The 26,771-nt window shown below is 53.5% G+C and overlaps 1 protein-coding gene across 1 annotated transcript in view; it reads left to right on the forward strand.

Moving 5' to 3' along the window:
* Positions 1–18,732, forward strand: part of NUDCD3 (NudC domain containing 3) — a 58,091-nt gene extending 39,359 nt beyond the window's left edge. Inside the window, exons 4-6 of the mRNA XM_025988384.2 lie at positions 7,996–8,139; positions 14,980–15,168; positions 17,207–18,732. Coding sequence (XP_025844169.1) covers positions 7,996–8,139; positions 14,980–15,168; positions 17,207–17,317 — 444 coding nt within the window. The 3' untranslated portion in view covers positions 17,318–18,732. The remainder of the gene's footprint in view (positions 1–7,995; positions 8,140–14,979; positions 15,169–17,206) is intronic.
* The last annotated feature ends 8,039 nt before the right edge of the window (positions 18,733–26,771 follow it).

The raw sequence follows: 26,771 nt of genomic DNA on the forward strand, positions 1-26,771 counted from the left end.
CTGAGCTTGCTGCAGCTGGTGGAGTTTGTCTGAAAGCTGTGTGCTATGGAGTTCTCTTCTTAGAAGATGTTCAGAACAAATGTAGGAGGGGGGGTCCTAGGGACAGAGAAGGCTCCTGGGCTCCATATCTGCTTCTGACAGAGTTGGGAGTGCTCAGGACATTGGGCTCCCAGGAGGGTGAACATGGGTGGCAGAAGGTCTCCATCCTGCCTCTGTTCTCTTGTCCTCCACCAGCCCCTGCCTAGCCTCGGCATCGTGAACCCGCTGCTGAGCTATCCTGGCGGACGTCCGCATGCATCATGGAGTATGCGTGTGTACTGTCGGAGCCCACCGTCAGCACAGTGGCGCGTTCCCATACTATTCCCACCCTGGCTACCCCACGGCGGCTCTGGTCTCTGGCGTTGGCTGCCGTGTCCCCAGTCCTCACGCGGGCTTGCTCAGGCTGCCAGAACCATGAATGTGCAGGGGCCCTGAGCCCACTGCCCCTCACAGCCAGGGCTCCCATCTGCCTTTGCCCCTTCAGTCAGCAAGCTGGTTATTAAACGAGTCCCCGGGTAATTGGCACGGAGGTTATTGCCAGTGTTCTGCTGTTACAGACCTTAAAACCATGACTGCCTTTTAATGAGTTTTAATTTGGGGGCGCCTGGGGGGCGCATTCAGTTAAGCATCCGACTCTTGGTTTTAACTCAGGTCAAGATCTCAGGGTTGTGGGATTGAGCCCTGAATTGGATCCACGCTCAGCGGTAAGTCTGCTGGAGATTCTCTCTCCCCCTCTCCCTCTGCCCCACCCTCCACCTCTACTCAAGCACATGCAGTCTCTTTTCGTGCACACGCTGAAATTAATAAATAAATCTTAAAAAAAATAGGTCTGGGGATGCCTGGGTGGCTCAGGGGTTGAGTGTCTGCCTTCAGCCCAGGGTGTGATCCTGGGGTCCTGAGATTGAATCCCACGTTGGGCTCCCTGCAGGGAGCCTGCCACTCTCTCTGCCTGTGTCTCTGCCTCTCTCTCTCTGTGTTTCTCATGATTAAATAAATAAAATCTTAAAAAAAAATCAGTGGGATGCTTGGGTGGCTCAGTGGTTGAGCATCTGCCTTCGGCTCAGGTCGTGATCAGGGATCAAGTCCTACATCGGGCTCCCTGCGAGGAGCCTGCTTCTCCCTTCGCCTGTGTGTCTGCTTCTCTCTCAGTCTGTGTCTCTCATGAATAAATAAATAAATCTTTAAAAAAAAATAAGTAAAAACATAGGTCTCTTCAGGTCCTTTGCCTTTTTAAAAATTGGATTTTTTTTATTGTTGAATTGTAAGCATTCTTTTTAAGTGTAAATACTGTACCTTTGTTAGATAATGTAAAAGTATTCTCTCCCACTCCATGAGTTGTCTTTGTACTTTCTTAAGAGATGGTGTTTTTTGAAGCACGAAAACTTTAGTTTTGAGAAGATCTAGAGTTTATTTATTCATTAATTTTTGGTTGATTGTGCATACCTAAGAAGCCATTTGCTCACCCAAGTGAGTGAGTATTTACATTTATTTGTTTTTTTTTTTCTGAGATTTATACTTTTGAGTCCCTACACAACCATTTTGAGTTGATTTTTGGATAAGGTATGAGAGAGTTGTCTCACTGCATTCTGTTGCATGTGGATACCCCCATTTGTCACGGTCCCATTTTCTTTTCCCCCATTGAGCTGTCTTGCCACCCTTGTTTAAAATCAAGCAACTATAAAGTTATGGGTTTATTACTGAATTTTAAAATGTATTCCATAGATCTGTATGTCCATGCTTTTTTTTTTTTTTTCATGCTGTTTTTTCATGATTGTATCTTTATAGTAAGTTTTAAGTTCTTTGGTTCTTTTTTCCCTCCATGATTGCTTTTTTTGGTGTTAAATAGAAATTTTCTAGTGTAGTATTTTACTTTATTTTTTATTGTTATTCAAGTTTTGTTTGGTTTTTTTTGGGGGGGGGCGAGCAAGTGAAAGAGAATGAGCAGAGGAGGGGCTCAGAGGGGGAGAGAGAATCTCAAGCAGACTCCCTCCTAAATGCGGAGCTTAACACAGGGCTCAACTCCATGAGATCATAATGTGAGCTAGAATCATGAGTCGGATGCTTAAGCAACTCAGCCACCCAGGGTCCTTCTAGTGTAGTATTTTAATTCTCTTATTTTTTTTTAAACTATATATTTGGAATTATTGTCTTAGTGTTTTCTCTGGGATTTAATTTTTTTTTTTTAAGATTTAAAAAAAATTATTCATGAGAGAAACAGAGAGGCAGAGACATAGAGAGAGAAGCAGGCTCTCTGCAGGGAGCCTGGTGTGGGACTTGATCCTAGGACTCTGGGATCACGACCTGAGCTTGATGCAGAATTCTTGGTTGACACACTTTCCCTTCATCCTTTGAATACTCTCTCCCACTGCCTTCTAGCCTGTATAGTTTCTTAAAGATCTTATTTATTAGAGAGAGAGCATGAGTGGGAGGCGGGGGGACACAGAAGCAGAGGGAGAAGCAGACTCCCCTTGAGCAGGGAGCCTGATGCGGGACTCGATCTGAGGACCCTGGGGTCATGATGTGAGCAGAAGGCAGGCACTTAACAGACTGAGCCCCCCAAGTGCCCTAGACTGCATGGTTTCTGATAACAAATCAGATCTTGTTCTGTTGAGGAGCCCTCTATGTGCAGAATTGGTTTTCATCCTACTTTCAAGATTCTTTGTCTTTGCCTTTTTTGACAGTTTGATTTTGATGCATCTTGGTCTTGACCTCTTTGAATTTATTCTACTTGGAGTTCACTGACCTTCTGGAGTGTGTGTTGTCAGCCATTTTTTCATAGATTCTTTCTATCCTCTTTCCTCTCCTGCTGTGGCTCCATTGTGCATGTTGTGGTGTGCTTAGTGGTGTCCCTCAGGTCACTGAGGCTCTGTTCATTCTTTCTGGTCCTCAGACAGAGTAATCTTATTGTCCTGTCTTTAGATTTCCTGATTCTTTCTTCTAACTGCTGTGACTTGCTTTGGAGACCTCTAGTAGACTTTCTGCTTCAGTTTTTTACCCCAGTTACTTTTAAGTTCCAGAATTTGCATTTGGTTCTTTAAAAAAAAAAAAAATAGTGTCTTGGGACGCTTGGGCGGCTCAGTGATTGAGCATCTGCCTTTGGCTCAGGGCATGATCCTGGAGTCCTGGAATTGAGTCCTGCATTGGGCTCCCTGCATGGAGCCTGCTTGTCCCTCTACCTATGTCTTTGCTTCTCTCGCTCTCTGTCTCTCATGAATAAATAAATAAAATCTTAAAAAAATAAAATCTTAAATAAATAAAATCTTTTTAAAAATCGTGTCTTATCTCTTTATTAATATTCTTCGTGAGATTTTATTCTCATACTTTCCTTAGTTATTTACACATGGTTTTCTTTAGGTTTGTGAGTATATTTACAATAGCTGATTTATAGACTTTTTGTTAAGTTCATGTCTGGACTTCCTTGCGGACGGATTTTATTGTTTGCTTTTGTTCCATGTGGATGGGCTATCTTTTTTCGTTTTTAGTGAGTCTTGTAATTTTTTGTTGAAAATTAGGCATTTTAAATAATACTGTGGCAATTCTGGAACTCAGATTCTCCCTTTTCCTCATGGTTTGTTGCTGTTGGTACTTGATGTAGTTCTTGTTTGATGACTTTTAAAATATATATATTTTAATAGATTTTATTTATTTGTTTATGAGAGATACAGAGAGAGAGAGAGTGGGGCAGAGACACAGGCAGAGGGAGAAGCAGACTCCATGCAGGAAGCCTGATCTGGGACTCAATCCTGGAACTATATAGTATCATGCCCTGGGCCGGAGGCAGGCGCTAAACCACTGAGCCACCCATTGATCCCCATTTGATGACTTTTTTGAGCTAATTTTCTGAAGTCTATATTCTTTATTTTGCGTTGCTGATGAAGTATCTACTTGGTGAACTTAGTGATCGGCAAATGATTGGACGGACTTTCTTAAAGACCTAGAACCAGTGAATTTCTCTTCCCAGGGGCTCCATGTATGTATTAGGGCCTGCCTTTAACACAGCCTAGCAGTCGAAAATTCTGCCTTAGCCTTCATTTGTTCATGCAAAGTCTCAAAGTCAGCCAGTGGTAAGAGGTTAGGGCCTTACTGAAGGGTTTTTTTCTGAGCCTGCACACAGCCTGCACATTCATGTGTCCCAAGTTTTCAAAACCTTCATGGGTATTGTATTGCACAACTTTTTTTGTTTGCCTCAGCTGTTATGAACTATTTCAGTCAGCTGTGAAGTTAAAATACTTGCCTCTTAATTGTTTTCAACAAACACTCTCTGGGGAAAAGGCTTTTTTGAAGTCCATTTAAAAACAGCCTAACAAGTGGGGTATTCCAGTGAACTGTCACACAGGTCAAGTAATCAGAGTTCTTTAGGAATAAAGTTTTGAAGGAACTATAGCTCCTTTGTGCTTCCTCTGATGGCCACCAGGCTGTACTGGGAATGTGGGTTGCCAAGGGGCTACAGAGTGAGAATGGGTCTAGGGTAAGCTGTCATAAAGCTTGTTTTTCTTGAATAAATGCTCTCTGGGTTCCTACAAACCTTTGATTAGTTTCTAAAGTTCAGAAAAAGTACATATTTGACAATTTTTGCCAATAATCTTCTTGCGTTTTTGGATGAGAGCTTTTTTGGAGATGTTAACTCTACTATTTTCATTTTTACATCAAATTTCTTGTGTATTTTTTTTGTTTTTATCTTACAAAAAATAGTATTCTTCCAGCATAATGTCCAAATCACTCAGACTCACTAGTACAATATATTATCTAGAAATCATTTTTCCTGAAGTCCTCTCACCTCCGATTCCAACCTGGACCAATTATGTTTCAGTTCTGCTGTACAGCTTCCATCCTGGGGCTTCCTTTCACCGTACTTCTAGATTAAATTCAGTGTGTTTAGAACCCTTTTGGATCTTTCTCTCTTTTTTTGTTCCTAGTTTTATTAAGGTATAACTGACCTATGACACTGTATTAGCTTCAGGTGTATAACAACGCTTTGATGTCTGTATTACAAAATGGTCACCCCAATAGGTTTAGTTTATATTCGTCACCATACGTTTTGTGTGTGTGTGTGTGTGTGTGTGTGTGTGTGTGTGTGTATGTGTGTGAGATAAGAGTGAGTTCTACTTTCTTAGTAACTTTCCCATGCATGGGTACAGTGTCGTGAGCTGCGGTCACCATGTGATGCAGGAGATCCAGGCCTCGTTGACCTTCTTCCTGGAAGTTTGTGCCTTTGACCCTCCCTCCCCCTGAGATCTTCCTCTGGTTAGTTTTTTTTTTTTTCTCATTTTGCTGGACTATAGCCTCAAGGAGCTTTCTCAAGTTTTGAAGTTTTGAAGGAACTATAGCTCCTTCAAAAATATATTTACAATGTATTGTAAATACAGGACTCTTGAATGTCTTAAAATGTTTTTTTTTAAATGTAGTTATTTTAAACATATTTATTTTATAATATGAAATAAATATGAAATTTGGTTTGGTTGTGTATGGAAATCTAAAAAATCTAAAAAAATTCTCCCCTTAGAATATTGAGGGCCTTGCCTCCCTTTTGTCTTATGTCCGGTGCTACTGTTTCTTGAGATCTCTTCCATTCAGGTTCTTTGTGAGGGAACTTTTATCCCTGGTCTTTGCAACTTTTAGGACCTTAATTTGAATAATTTGAATATGAGTCCATAAGTTTGTGTGAGTCCTTTTTCCCTCGTTCTGTTCAGCCCTTGGTGGGTTTTGTCCAAAAGCACGTTTTCGACTCCGGAGTGTTGTCTTGTTGCTGCGTGTGGTTTCTAGCCAGCCACCCTGATCACCTAGATTGGTCTTTGTCTCTATCTTGATAGTTTTTTTTACTTTAACAGTCTTTCTGTTGCAGATTTTATTTTAGCTTCTGTGTATTTAATTCTGAGTGGGGTGTGTGTGATTGTTCTATTTTCATATTTCATTTTGGTTCCATAGTCACACCGCTCACACCTCTCTAAGGATCTATACTGGAAATATTTTAGAATTTCCTTTTTTCCTAATTCTGTAGTCTTTTTTTTTTTTTTTTTTTTAATGCTGCTGGTTTAAGGATGCAATTCTTAGTTCCCTGGTAGTTTTTTAGTTAAAAAACATATTTTCCTCATTCTTTTGAATAAGGGCGGTATGGATGGTTTTCTCTGTTTTATGTCAGAGATCTGCTCCTCTGCGGCTGCTGAGGGCTCAACCAGGCAGCTTTCCTGACAGCACGTGGGTCCCACCACCCACGCTGTCCCCTCAGAGTGCTGGACAGACCCCTTGGTCTATGCCACTGTGGTCTCGGGGCTGCTCTAACCGCTCCGCTCCCGCCCTCCCACCTGACTGCCCGCCAGCTGCCCGTGCAGCCGAGGCTCCCAGATGCACACCAGCAGACCACTCGCTTGTTCCTGCTCTGTCCTGCCTGTCCCCACGCTCTTCTCCTTCGTCTCCTCCTCCCTTGTGTTGTCTGGGATTTTTCTCTTTGTGCTTGCTTTGTCTTTTTTCCATGGGTCCCAGAGGCTGGGGCACCGTCACCTGTCCCAGAGTGACCTCTTGAACTGGAAGCATCTCTCCAGGTTCCCTCGGTGCTTTGGCTCGTCCCCTGTTGTGCAAGACTCACTGTGAGAACTTGCCCAAATTTGGAAATAACCATGTTATGTAAAGCTAGCGGGGAGGATTTTATTAAAGTGAGCTTGCTCCTGGAGTGCCTCCACCACATGCCCAAGTTCATGGTCAGAGGCATGGTGGTCCAGGAGTCTGCTGGGCTGCTGCCGAGTTGGCTGTTGGATGCCAAGTAAAGCTGGCTTGTGTGCGTGTCTTTGCCACGCTGGCCGAGTGAATAGGACACCCCCAGAGGTTGGTGTGGGGGCAGCTGTGCCCACAGGATGCCCCAGCCCCTGTGTGTGGGCACGGTGTGGTCTGCGGGCCACTCTGCTCTGTAGCAGCGCTTTTGTCCCCATTCCCCGCATGGTTTAGGAACTCTTCCTCTCTCGCCCGAGAGCCACCTGATGGTGGGGACTCTGGAACAGCACCCCCGCCACTGTCCCATCTTTTACTCGAGATTTACGATACAATTAGGTTATGGGAGCAGAGCTTGAATATTCTGGGACACTTAGAGTTTCTGTTCAATACTTTCTGAGTGTTTAATGAGTACTTACAAGCCATGTGGGAGGGTAGTCTCCAAAAGCAGATGGAACCGCACCCTTGGTCCTGAGGTGTCCCTTCCAGTGTCTGTTCATTGAATGCATGCATTATGCAGATGCTATCATAAAAAGATATTACAATATAGACACAGATTTTAGAGTTTAAAAAGTGAAAGAGAAACTGGAGTTGTACTTGCTTTCCTCTTCCAGTTTCTGCTCTGAATAACGTCCAGGGCTTCACGAGCTTTGGATGCTGTAGGCCAGGGTCCCAGCAGCTCCCATATGGTGCTGGGGACAGATGTGGGGCAGAGGGGAGAGACTATGCATGACAAGTGTGAGCTGAGAGGCTGGGTTTCTCGAGAACAGAGAAACTGTGAAACTAGAGGAGCCAGCCTCTGTCCCTGGCGAAGGCACAGCTTCTCACGGACGGGACAGGAGGCAGAGCAGGCCTGTGGGGGTGTGGCCTGGTCCTCCTGGCACCCTGCGGAGCTGTGCTACCCAGGGGGCCAACAGCTAGACCGAGTGGGAGGCACACCCCCACCTGCGCCCGCCAGGCTTGCTTTCCGCCATGGAAATTGGTCTGCCCTGACGGAGAAGGGATTTGGGTGGAAAACCAGCAGTTTTCCTGCGTTTTCATTATCCATGTTGAAACAGAACTTCCAGGATGTTTACTTGAAGGAGACCGTGGAGCACAGGCTGCTTCTTCCAGTGTCCCCGGTTGGTGGGATTCTTTTCTCCCAGAATGCCTGCTTCTTCCAGGATGGCCTGGCTTCTAGTTTTCTCTCCTTCTTGGGAGCACACTGGGTGCCACCTTCACAGCACAGAGTGACACCCCTCTGCTTGGTTCCAGGTCTCAGTGGCCCTCAGCAGCAGCTCCATCCGGGTGGCTGTGCTGGAGGAGAATGGGGAGCACGTCCTCATGGAAGGGAAATTCACCCACAAGGTCAACACCGAGAGCTCTCTCTGGAGCCTGGAGCCTGGGAAGTGTGTCCTGGTGAGTGTGGGTGTCTGTGTGGGCACTCCAGGAGGAGAAAGGGGCGTGGGGTCCTACCAGGTGGTTCTCTGAAGTGGAGCCAATGGGAATGTGAAACTCAGTGGTCCTCTGTCCTTGTGCCCACGTGGAAACCGCACACAGTGACGACAGGAGCTCCTGGCAGGGTCATCCCCAGAGCTCGGCTGTGCTTGTGCAGGATGTTCCTCCCAGTCCCAGAGGCTTCCACTCGCTGGCGACTTGGTTACATCCGAGGCAGAACCGGATAAGTGGAAAATTGAAAGGCAGATTGAATGTCATGGATGTCCTCCTGGAGGATGCAGAGTGAACAGGTTCAGATAGACCAGCTTATTTGACAAAGGAGTCTCAGTTGGCTGAGCTACTTGGGGCTGCACAGGCCAAGCGGGCTGCCTAAGTGCTCCTGTCACTGGCATCTTCAGAGGCTCATCCCCTCCTCGAGGCCTTGCCACCCGGTCAGTGGGCAGTGCCCAGGGGGCCTCATATGGCAAAGGGTGCCTGACTCAGGTCTGGAGAGAGGGTGCAGGGCAGTGGGAACAGACCAGGTCTTTGGACAAAAATCTCAGGATTTTACAGAAACACTTTTATTCATATGAGGAAGGAAGGAAAAGGAAGAAATGTTTCAATTTCATCTTCGTGGGATGGGCACCAGTGAGCAACCTGTCCATGCTGACTGGAGGGCTGTGGAGCGGAGAGGGGTCTGTTGTGCTGGGGTGCTGGTGAGCACTCCCAGGTACTCACAGGTATCCAGGCCTGGTCTACCCAGCTCTCGTTCTAAATCTTGCCCAGCACCTCTCTGCCAGCATTCTTGCTTCTCTCTGTGGGAGTGTGACAGTTGTCATAAGGGCTCAGTCCCTCTTCCCGTCACGCCACGCCTCCCTGTCCCCCAGTTCACCCGAATCACTTCCCACACCCCAGCCACATGGTCGTTTGTATCACCAGCTCATCTCATTTGCAACATGTCTTCGTGGTCATGGTCTTGTTTGTGCTTCCCAGGGCTGTGGGAGGTAAAGTCGGGGTCTCCTCACCACCCCCACTATCAGCCTCCCAGCAGCTGGCAGCTCATCCTGGGTGGGTAGAACTGTAAGACCAAGATCCAGGGTGCTGCTGCCCACGGTCTGGGGCTTCACCATCCTGCCTGGGGCAGGGGTGACTCCTGAGCAGTGCCCCTGAGGGAGTCCCAGTGGCACCTGGTGGCTTTGCTCCGAGGAGCCATCGGAACATACTCTGCCTTGATGCTGCCTCCAGGATGATGGAACCCCCCTCCCTGCCTGGACGGACTGGCCAAGTGCTTGCTGGTCCTCTGAAGGCCCCCAGCCACTGCACTGGTGTCTGTCAGGGTCATCACCGGTGTCCTTTCCATTACTGCTGTGGAAACGTGGCTCTGGTGATTCCGGGTACCTCATCTTGTAGGAGCTTTGGTTGGTAGAGCTGACTTTGCCTTCCTCGCAGCCATGTGGTGCCTCTGTGTGTGATGTGTGCGAGGGCCTGAGCGTGACTGTGGCTCATGGCGTGCCATTAGCTCGTCATTTCAGTGACCTCTTCTGAGCGCACTCGCACTGGGCTCCACGAGGTGCCTGGTAATGCACTTTACTCTCTGGAAACTTGCTTAACAGACAGGGATGCGGCTTGCATGAGGTAGAGCTACACCTCTGCTTCAGAACCGGCCTGTTTCTTCGCTGTGGACCTTCCACCTGCAGGGCACCCTGGAGAGGGTGGGGAGGAGGTGGGGGGGTGGCCCGTGCATGGCCAGGGGTGGCCCCTCTGGTCCTCTCGTGCTGTGCCCTGCTGCCATTCACTTCTCTAGTTTGTTTTTGCCCAGTGCCTGGTGCTCAGGAGCTCAGCCATGCAGAGCTGACCACGGCGGCAGTGTACTTGGCACTGCCCATGAACATGACTTCTGCAAGTTTTTCCGCTAACCTCCTGCCAGCAGGGTCCACGTGGGAGCCCTCAGAGTGGCTTGACTGTCAGCAGCTGGCACTGCATGTGTCAGGGCCTCGCCACCGGCACGTGCACTCCCAAGGGAATGTGGGGTTTCTCCCTGCCTTCCCTCCTCACCACGGGCTGTATTCTGGGCTTCATTTGTCAGTGACATTTGGGGTCACGTATCTGAGATGATACCATAGCTAGGCAGGCGTCTTGCTCTGATGCGTGAAGACCCTCCTTGGATTTGCTGCTGGGAACAAGCACCACGTCCCTCAGACATCGGAGGGAGATGGGGCTGCCGGGGCCGCCGCACCTGCTGCGTGCCTCAGCTCTGCTCAGCACTGCCTGGCTCTGGTGGTCCCGTTAGCCACAGAGGAGCTCCATTCCTGACCCTTTTAGTGAGGCTGAGAGCCAGGGTTGTTCTATCCCTAGACGTCTGTTGGTCACTGGCAGTTCAGGGCTGGGCACTGTGCTGAGCACCAGGGCTGCTGAGGAACACGGGCAAGGGCCTGGAACCAGCAAATGGGACCTTATGAGTGAACGAGGGAGGTTGGAAACAGAGGAAGACACAGACAGGAGTGATGTAAAGACAGGCAGACACTGGGAAGACCTAGAGAGGGAGCCTGGCCCTGCTGCAACACTTGCATGTTGGACTTCTGGGCTCCAGATGGAGAATAAAAGCCCCTGGCTGCCCCTGGCCGCCTTGTAGGTGGTGAGAGCCCCGTGGACCATGGGGGGCGACCCCAGGGGTGCCTGTTACCTCACCAGAGTCATTGGTCTGTGCCTCTGACCTCTCAGGGAGCCACGCTACTTGCTTCCCAGCCACCCTCATTGCCTGAGTGGATGCGCATCAGACACGCCCGGCAAGCTTTCAGAGCAGGCAGGGGTGGCAGCTAAAACCGGATGACAGCTCTGCCTCCCTCCCTCCCACACTCGAGAATGTTAAAGGAGGCTTCTTACCTCTCAGGCAGACTCCTTTCCCGGTTAAGAGAGTTAAGAGACTTGAAGTCAGTGCACCTCCCCCGTGCCACGCTGTCCCAGAAGCACTGTGGCACGCTGTCCTCATTTCCCCCTCCAGGTGGTGCTGCGGCCCCTCTGCCGTGGTGGGTGCTCCATGCTGAGCACCCCAGGCAGAGGCCGCCCCCCAGGTGGGGCATCAGGGTGCTCAGGAGGTGCAAGGGTGTTCTTGGGCCTGTCCTTGCTTGGCCTCAGCGCTCACCCGGAATATGTGTGTATTGTATGCACGAACCGTGCCCCCCCCCCCCCCATTCTAGGATGACTTATTGAGGTGATTTCCTCAAATTCAGTTCTCAGAAGTGAAGTTGCAGGCTCGCTGTAGTGCTTGGCCGCGTGCTGGGGGACATTCTCCTGTACCATGTGTCTGTGGGGTGGCCAGGTCCCAGCGTGCCTGCCAGCGCTGCTTCACTGATCCTAACTTACCTTGACCGGCCTGCCTGCACTCATTCGTCTGTCCGTGTCAGTCTCCTGGTGAGGTTGTGCTTCTCGGGAAGTGCTCTCCTGGTGCTGTCTCTCGCTGGTGGCCACCAGAGTCACAGCACATCATCTGTCCCAGATGTGAGTTTGATAACGTCAAACTTGGCGAGCACCAGAAGCCTGGAAATCAGTCCATGGAATGAATTGCAGGCGCTTGGCCTTCAGTGCTCTCCTTTCTCAGGACCCTGGGTGTTTCTTGAGGCGCTCAGTGCTGTGGTTCTGCCCCTAGCCAGTCCCTGAGTCCCAGCAGGGAGGAATTGTGGCTCTGGGGCAGAAGTAGGTGGCCCAGGGCAGCAGGAATGTGTTCCCAGGGGACGCAGGGCTGTCCCTCCATCTCGAGGCGAGAGGAGAGCGCAGATAGCACAACCTGGCTGCTCATACTTCCAGCACATGCCATATACCCCCCCTCCCCCGCCACATTCGTGTCCTGGCCCATACGGCACTCTAATTCATAAGCTTAAAAAGTTCGTTGACAGCACAAGACACCAGGAGATCGCCCTTTGAGGTGCTGTGCCTGGCAAGCACAGGTTTGAGATTGGTGGTTGGCTGCAGACCCACGTCCTCCTTTCGGAGGGACCTGCAGAGAGTAGGTTCCTGTCCTCTGACCCCGTTTCAAGGCACCTCCCTGGAAGCACTGTCCGTGGCTCTCACGGATGGCTCCCTGGCTCCCATGGTCTGGAGAGTGCTACAAGGAGCCACCATTCCTCAGCAGGCACGTGGCCGCCATGTTTGCTTCTGCCACGAGGGGAGGAGGGGGAGGCAGAGGCTGCTGAGTCATCGCACAGGTTGTGGGGTGCTGAGCTTGTTCACGTGGGGTTCGAAGTTTCTGTGAGGACGCTTTGGGAACCTGATTCTAGGTCTGGGACCAGGTCGCTGTGAGGGTCCTAGAGGGAGGCGAGGGAAGGAGGGGGCATGTTAGCAGGTTACCAGTCAAGCTAGAATGCTCTGAACACTTGCATAGTTAGGGATGGGAGTGAGTGGGAGCCACTGAGGTTCTGGGCACCCAGGCGTGGGTGCTGACAATGGGTAAGGGGCTCCTGCCACTGTTGTGGGGGAGGTGGGCTCAAGGAGATATGCCCAGTGGATGTGGTGACATGCTGGGCGGGACATGGTGTCACCTGTGTATTATGCTGTTGGGGGTGCTTCCTACAGTCAATTGGGGGGAACATGAGACCCCAGATGAAGGACGGTCTCTAAATGCAAAGCTGTGGAATGTTCCAGATGAGCGAGGACAGGACCACTAAGGTGCATTTGGGACCCTGGCCTGGATCCTCTGCAGGAGGGAAGGTGGGCTGAAACTTTCCTCAGGAAGTGCTCAGCAGGCACTTGTTGCGGTGCCCAGGTGTTTCAGGCGAAGACATCCTGTGATTTATTGCGTGTTACGCATGTCCTTAAATGTACTCTGTCATGCAGTGACAGAGCAGGGGTAGCATGTTGGTGGGGAGCCTTGGGCAGAGACACACGGGTATGTTTGAAATTATCCCAAATAAAACGTTCAGAAAAACAAGATGGCAAATGAGCACAGGGAAAGATACGCAACCAGAGCCACGTCCCCCTGTGAATGGCTGCTGGCAGCATGGCTACATGTGTGTCAGGACTCTGATGTGCCCTCAGATGGGTGAATTTCATTAAATCCAAAACTACATCTCTGCAAACTTGGTTTTTAAGGAAGTAACAATGTTAAAGTAAAAAGCAGAACCAGATGTAACCCCATCCAACTCCAAGACCTGGTCCTAGAGCGCTGTTCCCAGAGTACCTCCCTGGCTTCCAGACGCGCTGTGAGGACACCACGCTGAGTACAAGAAGCTGGGGCACAGCAGGACACCTGACGTGCACAGGGAGGATGGGGAAGCATGAGGACAGTGGGGAGGGGCTGCTCGTGGGCACAGGACTCCTTTTGGGGTGAGGACAGTGTTCTGAACCAGATGGAGGTGGTGGTTGCACAACACTGTGTGCGCTCAGCGCACTGAGTTCACTGTAGAGTGATTATTACATTTTACCTCAAAACACATTTTTAGTAAAGGTGATGCTCTGCTCATCTTCATTTTTGCTGGGTTTGCAAAGGGTCCGTGAAGACTTGCCCTGGGGACACGGGAGACGCAGGCATCAAGGCCCAGTAGGCTCCTTGTCTACAGGGTCAGCCCATCATGCCCAGGAAGGGCGTGTGTGGGAAGGGCCGGCAGTGGGGCCCCTGGTGGTGCGGGCTGACACCTCTGTGCCCTCTGGTGGTCAGTGGCTGCAGTGGCTGTTCTGCCCTCCGCACCCTGTCAGCAGCAGGCGCTGACTTCTGGCTGTTTGGAGCGGTCCCGGCAAGGGTGATGCCGGAGGGCCTGCTGTCTCCCAGAGGCGCACTGGCCTGTAAGCGCCTTGGAATGCACTCCCACTTGGGAGGTAGTTGTTGCGTTGGAATTCAGATTTGCATTTGGAGAGGGTGGGCTGTGTTCTCCACGTGGGATCTTGGGGGGCGGGGTCAGGTCCCCACACAAACTGGGGAGTAAGGTCAGTAAGGCGCCAGCTGAGCAGAGCATCTGGAAACAAAATCCACCCCAAACGTCAACTGTGGCGTTTGCAGGAAGAAGTCTTTCACCTGCTGAGCGAGCAGGCAGGGGTGCTCCGAGCCTGCTGTCTCAGTCCTCCCGTCGGCGTGCCCCATGCCCACTGGGGTAGTCAGCAAGGGCAGGATTATTTCTGCCATGGTGACATGAATGCCATGCTGTCATGGGCTGGATGCCCTCTCGCTGTGTGGCCTGCCCTGTACCTGTGCCCACCTCCGAAGTCCTTCTCTGAGATGAGGATGGAGCCCTGCTGCGGTGGCCAGGGCCAGACAGACCCTGGGTGAGGTGGGGCTGGGGGGCTAGGGGGCATAGTGTCCTCACATACGTCACTGATGGGCAGGTTCTGGATCTGTCATGTCACGATTGCCCTCCAGCCAGTAACCCTCTCCCCAGGTGCTCCTGAGTGAGAGCTGCTCCAGCTGCAGGCTTGTCCTGCCTGCTTTGCCCCGTAGCCTTTGGGGCGTGACTGGCCGTTTCCTGCCTTTGGAGGCTAGGTGGATAGTGTGAGGGACAGTGGGCCGCCCACAGGGAGGCGTGCAGCCTGCACCCTGCCCGCGTGCTACCCTGGCTTGGGTGCCATGCCGGAAGCAAGGGAGACCCTCACGTGTATAGTGGGCGAGCTGGCGGGGCCAGAGTGTGGGTAGAGGCTCCTATTTGGGGCCGAGTGTCCCCAGCAGTGCAGGGAGGATGGGGTGGGGGCTGGGCTGGGGTCCTGGCAGCCGAGCAGATGTGGGGTATTCACGCACACGGGGCTTTGGCTTCAGAACCTGGTGAGGGGTGAAGGCCGACGGCCCCAAGCCCTGAACCAGTGCCACCCCCACACGGAGCCCTGTCTGCCCACATGTCCCAGGTGAGCCTGAACAAGGTGGGTGAGTACTGGTGGAGCGCCGTCCTGGAGGGCGAGGAGCACATTGACATTGACAAGATCAACAAGGAGCGCTCCATGGCCACAGTGGACGAGGAGGAGCATGCCGTGCTGGACAGGCTCACCTTCGATTACCACCAGAAGCTGCAAGGCAAGCCGCAGAGCCACGAGCTGGTGAGAAGGGCAGGGGCAGTGGGGGCATGTTGGGGGCACGGAGGGGAGGGGGCACTCCTGTGGGATCCTTGCAGGCGGCCCTGGCCTGGTCACCTGTCACCGGGAAGGGGTGCTGGTACACACAGGCGGGGACATGGCATGTGACCCTAGCTCTGCAGGGCATCTGGGGGGGGGGCGTGTGTGTCTCCGATGACCCTCTCCCCCACACCCCCCTAGAGGACCCCGGGCAGAGTTGTGGGGACCCAGGCTCAGCCCTGCTGCGGGGCCCATGGGAAGAATCCTCCCGAGTCCCCATGGAACCCCAGAGGCCTGAGAAGTCCGGGTTGACCAGCATGGAGAAGGCAGGAAGGGCCCGTGTGTGCAGAGGCCGAGGCTGTGTGGCCTGAGGGCAGGGAAGAGGGTTCGCCATGCACGTTCCTGCGTGTGTGTCAGTGCTCCCAAGTCTGGCTGTTCTGGGGGGAGAGCGTTGCTCTTCCCAGGTTAGTTTTGGTTCCCCAGCGTGATAGGCCTGGCCAGCTCAAGCCTTGTGGGGGCACCAGTGGTACTCTGGGGGCCTCACTGGGTCCTGCTGGTGCTTTGGGGGCACCACGGGGGTCCTCCTGCCACCCTGTCCTCAGATGGCCTTGCTCCTGCGGGGCTCACTCCAAGAGCCCTGGCTGCGCCAGGTGGGCAGGGCGGGCTGGGTCGTGGGCTCCACCAGTGGCCCTGAGAGGAGCGTCGGGCACCAGCTCGTGGTCAGGGTAGCCTGGTAGCTCGGGCAGCAGGGCTGGGGCCTGAGCCTCTGAGCCTTTTCTCAGCCAGGCTCTGTGACCAGCAGGGCCTACCGGGCTGGAGGGGCTGAGGTGGCCTCTTGGGGGGACCTTGGGTGCCTCATGGGCTGTGTCTCTGGCTGTCACTGCTGAGAGTGCACTCGCCTTTGTGTGCACTGGGTATCTGTCTCTGTCCCTTACATGCCAGCTGCCTGCAGTCACCAGATGCAAGCTTTGTGAGCTTGGGCCCCGTGGAGGGGGTCAGGTGCCGCCACCTGGAAGTGGCCAGGCACCCAGGCCCAAGAGGGGAGCAGGAGACTTCTGCCGCCAGGCCCAGGACAGGCAGCTGAGGAGGAAGGGTCCAAGGAAGAGCTTTAAAGATGCTGCAGCCTAGCGGACAGATCTCTGTGCCTCGAGTGGCCCAGACTCCAGCAGGACTTGCCGTTGTGGGGGGCAGCATGGGGCCCTGGGGGACGTGAATGCTGGGCGAGCAGTGTTCTCTGGGCACCTGGAGCAGACGCACAGGAGACATGGACTGGGTGTGCCCCTTGCTCGGGTCACCCGCTCTTGAATGACCAGCACTGCTGCCTAGGACCGCTCTGGACTCCCCAGGGACTTGGGGAGGAGTGTGTGCAAACATGGGGCATCCTGGCACACAGCTGTGAGGGGAGCAGGGTGAGGGGGGCAGGGTTGGCGCACAAGAGTGTGGAGGCAGGAGGAGGCCGCTGCTGGGAGCTAGCAGGGAGGGAGCCGGATACGAAGCCCGGAGGTGCCGGTGTCACACTGTTGGGGATGTAGCTGTGGCCTTTGGAGGAAAGCAGGCCCCTGGGGAAGTAGGCCGCGTGGGGCCAGAGGGTCAGCGGGACTGGCTGGTACTCTGAGGAGGCCCAGGCGGCCCGTGTGGGGAGCAGGCCTGGAGAGAGGGCCCCTCAGGCTGCATGGGTGGCTCTGGACACCGTCCTTGCCAGGGGTCAGGGCTCCCCTGGGGCTCCTGTACAGAGAGTGGCCAATGGGGATGGGGCTTGGCAGGAAGGGGTAGATGCCCTCAGCGTGGCCGTGTGCATGCAGTGGGCAGTGACCAGCTACCGTGGACCACACTCACGGCCATAGCGCCGGGTTCTGTGAGGCAGAGTGGCCTCGGGCAGGAGGGACACCGGGCCTTTCTCCCTGCACTGTGTGCGGGGGTGCCCTGCGCTGTCTGCGACAACCCCGATCCTCTTGTGGAGGTGGCGGAGCAAGTCGTGCTCTGGGCTGTGTGGTTAACCTCTGTGTCTGTTTTCTGTTTGTAGAAAGTCCATGAGATGCTGAAGAAGGGGTGGGATGCCGAAGGCTCCCCCTTCCGAGGCCAACGATTCGACCCGGCCATGTTCAACATCTCCCCGGGGGCTGTGCAGTTTTAATGCCCAGAGGAAAGGACGTGCCTGCGGCCGTGCCCCCGGCTCCCTCCCGCCAGGGACTCGCTGCCGGGTTCGCCCTTGCCCTCCTTTCTTTCAAGGGTGAACCCGCGGCGCCCGGCCCTGCGTCTCCAGACTGTCGGGAGCAGCACGGGGCGAGCGGGACACCGGCCACCCGCTCTCCTCCTGCTGCTGCACACGCTCTGCTTGCTTTCCTCGTGCTGGGCCCGGGGAGCGGGTGCTGGTCCGGCTGCTGCCGAGGGGGGCGCGAGGGTCCTCGCCTTCATCTCTCCTGCACACCTGTGTGTGCGCTCTCGCTTGGTGTGTGTGTGTGTGTGTGCGTCCGCTGGATGCTCAGCCCGGTCAGGGAGAGCAGACTGGGGGTTCTGGTCGGCGCTGCTGGATGTGGGGACATGGTCCCGAGTGGCCACAGACACAGCAGGAACTGTCCTCTGTGGGGTGTGGTCCTTGTCGGGGAGCCGACCAGGTGCCCTCGGGAGACACAGGCGCGGCCTTTCCTCCTGCCTCTGCTCTGCCCGTGGGGCCTGAGCCACCCCAGGCCTGCAGGCCGCGTGCCTGCTGCTCTGTGGGGCTGTCAGCTGGCAGGTTTCCTGGGACCTTCCCTTGGGGGCTGTCCTGGGGGCTGAGGAGGACTCCTTTCTAGGCGATGGTTCCTCCACAAACGGTCCCCTTCGCTTGAGTAGGTGGGAGCTGACTCAGTTGTGTGGGGGCAGGTTTGTGGCTCGAGGTGGCCAGAAGTGAGTGGGGATTCCTGAGTATGTCCGAAGCAGCCCCTGGGAAGCATTGGGTGGCTCTCGTGCCATCGAAGGAGGTGCAGCCACCAGGTGGCTGGGAGGAGCGTCGCCAAGGGGGCGCAGAGCTCTGCCCCCATAGTTGGGCCGGAGCCTGTTGCTGGAGCTGCTGAGACCCATCCTCAGGGTCCCAGGATTTGCCAACCTGTCCCACGTCCCAGGGCTCTCATGGCACGCACGTGTGTGAGAACCGGTCTCGATGGTCTTGTCGGGGTCTCCTGGTGTGATGAGGTGGGGCGTGCACCGTACCCCAGCTACTCGGGAGACTGGGGAGCTGTGGACTCCATGGTCCGTCGTCTTCTCTGACGTTGTTTTCAGTGTTGTGTTTTGGCCCACCCCGCCTGCCGTGGCAGCAGCTCACCAGCGTCAGAGTGGCGGGCTGGGGCACCAGGCCATGCGGCCAATGGTGGGCTGTCCTCGTGGGTGTCCTCTGCCCATTGCTGCCGGCCTGGGCCCTGGAGCCGGTGCAGCCTGCGTGTTTTCTCTCTCCAGACGCGGCCGCCTCAGATTGGCCATTGAGCTCTGTCAGCCGAAGTCCGCGGAGACCAGGGTGCCCGCCCACGAAGTCCCCTGTCCAGTGTTGGTTTGCAATAAATCTGTATTTAAGCACTTTGGCGTCCGTGTGTGTCACTTGCTTCCGAGACCCTTCTCTGCGTGTGTGCGTTTCCGGAACTCCAGCCACGAGGTCCCTGGCTCACGGACAAAGCAGACGCCAAAGTCGGGGATTCCTCAGTGTCTTCTGAACTGTGTCTGTTCTAACCTGTGGTTTTCAGAAATCTGACGAGCTTTTAAGAAAAAAGGATTGTGGCTGCAGAGCCGACATGGGTTTCTAGCAAGTTCTGAAAAGCTGAAGTGAGCACAGGATCCCGAAGCTTCAGCCAGAGGACCCCACCCCACCCCTGCGTGCTGGGCTCACCCATCTGCCTGCACCCTCCCGGGCACAGCACGTCGGCTGCACCCCTGTCCCAGGGACTGTGCTTGTGGACAGGCCCTGGCGGTGCTTCTCAAGTGAATGCAGGATGCCTGGTGGCATTAGCGCACAAGTGCCCAGGACCAGAGATTATGTGCCAGGGAGGAGAGGCCCCATCTTTCAACAGTTTGCCCAAAAACGTATGGGAGGGAGAACAGTCTCCATGTTCTACATAGAAAGGAAGGGTCCGGGAGGCGGCAGTTGTGGTGTGGAGAGGAGTGAGCCCAGGACTGCCCACCTGAGGACAGACCCACAGCCACCCGGGTCTGCCCCACAGGCAGGCTGGCGCTCCTGTGGGCCTCCCGCTGGCACCTGTCCCAGCCTCGGTGGGTGTGGGGGGTAACACCGTCATTTCAGGCTCTGCTCCCTGCTCAGCCGTCTGCTCAAGCACCAGGGGCTCTCCTGGGTGTGATTCTTGAGGGCTGGCTGGTCTCCAGAGGTCGGCTTGTGTGCAGCCTGAGAGCTGCCCTGGCCTGCCCTCTGCCGCTGAGCCTGGACCGGGGTACTGCCTTGTGTGTGTTCCCCTTGCCCTGAGGACCTGGCCCACGGACACTGGAGCCCAAGCTGGTGGGGGGGGGCACATGGTGAGTCCCACCCAGCCTGGACAGCAGGCACAGCAGCCTGGCAGGGCTGTCCCAGCTGGGTGGCCTCCCGTCTGGCTAGCATGGAGGACGAAACCAGGCTGGGCCTCCCGCCTTCTCCGACATGCTGCTTCCCACGCTGTTTAGCCAGAGCCGGATGCACTTGGGGACGTTTCGATGCAAACACGGTGTGAGGGCCACAGAGGAAGGGATGCCCCTGAGGCTGGAGCTGGACCCCCACCCCCCGCCCCCTGCATGCTGCTCCAGTGGGGCCTCCCTGCCTCTGCCATCCGTGTGGCACAAGCCTGGTACCGGCAGACGCTCTGCAGGTCGGGGGGTAGGCCCCTGGCGTCATTTGCCGACCGATCCCCAACAGCCCAGGTGCTTCTCTCCGAGGAGGGGTCCTGGTATGGGTATAGCGGTGGGGCGGCTGGTGGTCTGGGGCAGGCTCTCCTGCAGGGCCGGTGGTTGGGAAGCTGCCCAGGTCGGAGCCGTCACGTGGCCTGGGCGGGGGGGTCTCCTGGCGGCCCACAGCAGGGGCCTAGGAGCCCTCCACCATGTGCCTGGCCTGCAGAGGGTCTGGGTTGGCAGGTGCCACGGAGGGGCTGCCAAGCAGGAGCTGGTGCTCTAGCCGAAACGCGTAGGAGCCCCGGGGGCCACCTGTCAGCTGTCCGGGCCCAGCAGGCCACCCCAGGCCGGCGGGTGCCTAGCAAAGAGGAGCTCTGCTGCAGAAGCAAGCCACAGGGCTGTGGGAGAGGGGCCAGGCGGGGCCCCACACAGCTCTGGGGTCCTCCCTCACCCAGACAGGGTGCTCCGGACTCTTCCCATTTCAACCCCCAGGCGGTTGGGCATCTTGCGAAAATGTTGCATGTAGGGTTTGGGGGCAGCCCGCTGGAGATGGCCTCTGGTGGGGAAGGTGCCAGGACTCGGCCCCGCCTCCTGGCCCCCCCTCCCCCCCAGCCTCCCACAGCAGCTGCTGTAAAGTCCCGGGGATACCTGCTGGCTTGGGGCTGCCGTGCAGGCCAGGCGCCCTGCTTCTCTGGGTGGGTGTGTCAGCTCTCTGGGTTACAGGGAGGCAGGCTGTGTTCCTAGAGCACCAGACACGTCCTCAGAGGTCACGAGGGGCATCCTGGGCACCCCCTCGGCCTCTGCGGGGATCGAAAACGCCCCCGATGACAGGACGGTGCGCACTCGCCCCATGTTTACAGTTGAGGTAAGCAGCTCAGTCAGCAGAACCTTGGGTGACCTGGGCAAGTGGCAGGACTGGGGATGGATGCGGCAGGCCAGGTGGAGCCCCCAGTGCCCTCTGCGCCCCAGGGCCTGGACAAGGGGATGGAGAGGTCCAGCCAGCTCAGGTTTTGAAGGCCAGGGTCAGGCCTTGGATTTGACCCCAAATTCCTGGAGTCTCAGGGAGTCGCTTCCAATGTGTGCTGGAGAGCAGTGGCCTGTGCCTGGTGGCGAGGAGTAGGCCGAGTGTTCTGGCCAGCAAGTCCTGCAGAGGCGTCCACTGACCCATCCAGGGGCTCTGTGACCCCCCCAGGCCTCCACACCCGGAGAGGGGCTCCCCAACCACACCCAAGCCTCAGGGCCAATTCCTTGCTGGCAAGATGGTCCCACACAAGGCTCAGCACCGGGCGGGGGTGCTGCGGGACCTCCCACCCACCCTGGACCCTGCAGAGCCCCGGCCCCACCCTGCCACCCCCTTCAGGGACTGGCCTACCCCCTGGGGTAGTGACGTGGGGGCCTGGCGGGCAGGAGGTCCACGCTGCTTAGGAAGGATGTTGTGACTCGAGCACGGAGCTTACCATCCTAGCGACGTTCAGCTGCACCTAGCACGTCCATCCGCAGAACTGTCTCGCGTTCCCAGTGTGGAGCTCTGTGCCCGTTCGACAACCTTTTCATCTGCTGCTGGCTTTCAAACGGAGATTTTACCCACATTCCGGTTTCTGGGCACACTCATGGGCTAGAGAGCCAGCTGGCACTGAGGGGTGCAGTGGGGGCTGGGGGGCTGCGGCTGTGACAGCCACGGTCCCACAACGCCACCTGCTTACCACAGGCTCCCTGAGGACCTGCCTCTGGAAGGGTGGCCTCTCCCAGCCACCGGGGTAGAGCGGGCCCTGTGGCAGGGGGGAAGGGCCTTGGGTGCCTAGTGCAGACAGGGCTCCAGGATTTAGGGTCTCGGGCACAGGGAGGACTTGGCCAGATGAGGCTGAGGGCACAGGGGTGGAGCTCTGCTTCGGGTGCCTTCCGTCCTAGCCCGTCCACCCAGGCTGGGGGAGGGGCTGCCCAGAGTGACCCCCCCCACAAGGGGGCTGCAGGAGGCGGGGCCAGGCTGTGTAACCACCCTCAGCCTGCCAGAGATCACACCCCCTCCCCAGAACCTGGCTTGTGACCCCTTAGGTAGTAACAAAGACAGCAGAGCAGGTGACGGGAGTGCTCCTGGATCATCCAGGGGTCCAGTGTCGGCACAGGCGGCGTCTTGAGGGGCAGGAGGCAGGCACCTGGGGGACTCAGCGGTTGCGTGTCTGCCTTTGGCTCAGTGCGTGATCCCTGGGATGGAGTCCCCCATCGGGCTCCCCACGGGGAGCCTGCTTCTCCCTCTGCCTGTGTTTCTGCCTCTTTCTTTCTTTCTCTTTGCGTTTCTCATGAATAAATAAATAAATTCTTTTTTAAAAATGAAATAAAAAATAAAAAATAAAAGGGGCAGGAGACTCAGGGCCAGAGCTGGGGAGGTTGGGGCGATGTGCTCTGAAGGTGGAGCGGGCAAGGGAATGTTTCCCCCCACCTTGATTTCCGACCTCCAGAACTAATGATAGGTTTGGTGTCAAGTCCCTGAGCGTGTTGGTCCCCGCAGTCCCGGGAACCCCTCAGGGGTGGGCTTTGGCCTTGGGGGCACGAGGGTCCTGCATATGTGTTTGACCAGTGGAGCTGGAGGGATCACCCCAATGGCTCTTGCCTCTGCCCTGGGGCGCCTTGCCAGGCCCAAGCCAGCACAGCCTGGCCTGTCTGGTGGTCGCCCGCTGATCCAGGACCAAGGTCCAGACCCCCGCCCACCCTGCAGCCCTGGCAGATCTCTGCTCAGAGTTCAGCGGAGCCTCCATCAGTCCTCTTGGGTCCTGAGAGCCTGGGGGTGTTGGTGGGGGTGTGGTAGGTGAAGGGGCCCCGCAGGGTTGGCGAGGGAAGGGGCGGCTTGGGCAGAGCCTGTGCAAGGAGGGCTTCTCAGGGGGGCCCTGCTAGCTGGCCCCTTGGAAAAGCAGGAGCCACGCTGGCCAGCTGGTGGGGGGGGGGGACCTGGAGGGAGCCGCGCACACCCCAGGGGCGGTCTTCCACGCTTGAACAAACGGGTTCCGGGATAGCTTCCGGGTCGACTTCCACCTTCCAGTTTTGAGATCCACAGTTGGTGCTCCCACAATGCTCAGGTTAGGGCCATATGACTTGGGACCCCCTGACCCCACCCCTGCGAGGCGCCTGTCACCGGAAGCCTTATCGATAGCACAGCAGTCGATGAGCGCGTATCTTGCATGGTCTTTGTAGTTGATGCTATATCCTCACAATAAAGGAAGCCAGAGAATGAGTGTTATTTGGGGAATCATAAGGAAGGAAAAATACATTTATACTTCCGTGCTGTGTTTATCAGAAGAAATCGATCTATCGATGGACCTGCGCAGTTAAAACCTGTGCTGTCTGGGGTCAGCTGTAGAGTCAAGGAGATTGTGAAGTGTTTCCCGTTTGTCCAACGCCAACTGCCACCCTCCCCCCCCATGGCTGCAGGACGGACACTGGGACAGCCCACAGGACACAGAGTCCAATTCTTCAGGCCCCCCAGCATGCGCATGCAGCTCTGTGTGATGTCACAGGACACTCCGTGCACCTGCTGAGGCCCAGACCCACGGGGTCTCCAGGGGCGCTCTGACGCTGTCCCTAACCTCTGGAAACCCCCATCTGATCTCTGGAAGCAGAGGTCCGCAGGTCGGCAGCGGAACGAAGGCTGTGCTCCTGGATTATGCGGTATGTGTCTTTGAGGTTGGGTCTTCCCTCGCGTACTTGGAGGTTCATCTGAGCTCAGGTGTGTGTCAGGAGCTGATTTCTTACCCCTGCCAGCTGCCAGGCTCAGGGCGCAAACACCCGCCTGCCATCCCAAGACACTCGCAGGGTCTCCAATCTTTGTCTCTTACAAATAAAGTGCTGTGAGCGTTTGTGTGTGAATGTGTTTTCCTTTCTTTGGGGTAGATGCCCAGGAGTGCATTTGCCGGGTTGGGTGTGCAAGCGCATGTGTGACTTCACAAGAAACCGTGTCTGCTTGCAGCAGCGCTGCCCTGTGCTCACTCCTGGAGCTGTGTGGTCACCGGGACACTGTGGATGTCATTCTTCTTCATTGTTTCAAGACAGCTCAGAATAAACTCCTCTTTATTCCTCACTGGGTTTTTGGCAAGAATTGCCTCAACCCTGTGGATCAATGTGGGAGGAACCGTCGTCTTTGCTGTGATGTCTTCCAATTCACGAACATGGTATGCCTCTCCCAAGCCCTTAGATCTAACATCTCTGTGTGAGCATTGTGTAACGCTCCTCGTGTGGACTCTGTACACGTTTTGTTAGATTTATACCTAAGTATTTTGTAATTTTTGACTAGTTGTAAGTAAGATGTAAGACATCTTTAGTTTTGGTTTCTTTTTTTTTTTAATATTTTATTTATTCACGAGAGAGAGACAGAGAGAGAGAGAAAGAGAGAGAGAGGGGGGCAGAGACACAGGCAGAGGGAGAAGCAGGCTCCATGCAAGGAGCCCGACGTGGGACCCGATCCTAGGACTCCAGGATCAACTCCCTAGGCCAAAGGCAGTGCAAAACCACTGAGCCACCCAGGGATCCCCAATGTTTTTTTTCATGTTTGTTGTGATTGCATAGAAATGAAATTGACTTTTGTTGATCTTATATCCTGTGACCTTAACTAAATTCACTCATCAGTTGTAGGAGTTTTTCGTAGATTCCTTGGGATTCTATTTTTCTTTGTAGTCAATCATGTCATCTACAAATAAAGATGGTTGTATTTATTTATTTCCAGTTTGGATGCCTTTGATTTATTTTTATTTCCTTATTGCAGTGGCTATCCTGGCTAACAGTGGTGAGTAGAGACTTCCTTACCTTATACCAGAACTTAGAAAAACATCTAGTTTTTCACCCATAAGTGTGATGTTAGCTTTAGATTTTTGGTAGATGCTCTTTATGAGGTTAAAAAAAATTCATCTTTTGTTCCTAGTGTGCTGTTTTCTCATGAATGGGTTCTGGATTTTCTCAAATGTTTTTTTCTGCATAAGTTTATATGATAATACTTATTTTCTCTTTAGCCTGTTGATATCAGTGTGTTGATATGGTGTTTGAAAATGATTGATTTTAAAATATTGAACCTGCCTTGCATACTTGGAATAAATCACATTTGATCTCTGCACTGTTGGATTCAATTTGCTAATATTTTATTGAGGATTCTTTTCATGTGGTTTCTTGTGTGTGTGTTCAGGTTTTTAAATAGTTATAGGACTGTTTAGATTGTCTAATCTTGAGTTTTGGTGGTTTGTGATTTTTGAAAAATTGGTCCACTTCTCCTAAGTTGTCCAATTTCTGAGGATAAAAGTGCTCCCACCACCCTCATATTCTTTTAATGGCTGCAGGATCTGTCATTATATCCCGGTTCATTCCTAATACCGATGGTTTGTGCCTTCTCTCTTTCTGTCTTTGTCAATCTTGATAGAAGCTTATTAATTCTAGTGGGTTTTGTTTTGTTTTGTTTTTTTTAAGAATTCTCTTTTTGTTTCATTATTTTTCTCTAAGTTTCTATTTTTCTATTTCATTGATTTCTGCTATATTTTGTATTTTCTTCCTTCTGCTTTCTTTGGGCTTGCTTAGTTCTTTTTCTAGTTTCTTTAGGTGGGAACTTAGGTCATTGATTTATGATCTTCTTTTCTGATGTACACATAATGCTATAAATTTCCCCATCAGCACTGCTCTAGTTACATCCAGCAGCTTCTGTTGTTGAGTTTGTTCTTTTTTTTTTCCAATTCAATTTCAGTTTTTTTCCAAAGAAAATTCTTAATTTTTTTTGAGATTTCCTCTTTCAGAAATGTGTTGTTAAATTTCCATGTAAATATTTGGAGGTTTTTCTGTTGTCTTTCTCTAATTGGTTTCCACTTTAATTCCATTTTTGCTGTGTGATTTCAATTCTTTTTAAATTTGTTAAGGACCCAGGAAATGGTCTGTATCAGTGAGTGTCGGTGGGCACTTGAGAAGCATGTGTATTCTGCTGCTGGGTGAAGAGTGTTCCATAAATATTAATTCTATCCTGATGGTTAATGGTGGTGTCCAGTTCTGTTATATCCTGGCCCATTCTTGATTTTGTAGTATTATCAGTTGCTGAAAGTCCCCAACTTTACCTGTGGATTTGTCAGCTTCCCCTTTTCACTCTCCTGGTTTTGCTTCATGGATTCAGAAGCTCTGTTGTTTGGTATGCTCACATTTAGGACTGTTGTACCTATTGGGTAGATTGGTTGTTTTATCCTTATGTAATGTCCTTCTCTGTTGCAGTTAGTTTTCTTTGCACTGACGTCTACTTTACCTCAATGTAACGCCGCCATTCCTGCTGTATCAATATAAATGATATTTGTGATTCATGTTTACGTGATATATCTTTTCCCAGCCTTTGACCTTCAGCCTTTTTGTGAAGTGAGTGCCTTAGAGGCACTGTATAGTTGGTTCATGTTTTATCCATTCTGCAACCTATCTTTTGATTGGTATATTTAGACAACATACATTTAAAGTAATTTTTGCTCTGTTAGGCTTTACTCCGCTGCTTTATTATTTGCTTCCTGTAGTTCTCTTTACATCTCATTCCTGTTTAGTTTTCCTTGCCTTCCTGCGGATTTCTTGAGCCTTTATCACAATTCCCTCCTGATTTATCTGTTACATTTTTAGTATATTGCCTTGTATAGTTTTTAAGGAGTTGCTCTAGGCATTTCCACATACATATATGACTGCCGTCACTTTGAGTGAATATAGAAACCTTACTTCTGTTAATGTCCTTTTATCCTCCAAAATTTTTTTTTAAGATT

Source organism: Vulpes vulpes, chromosome 7 (assembly GCF_048418805.1).
Source record: "Vulpes vulpes isolate BD-2025 chromosome 7, VulVul3, whole genome shotgun sequence".
NCBI lineage: Eukaryota > Metazoa > Chordata > Mammalia > Carnivora > Canidae > Vulpes > Vulpes vulpes.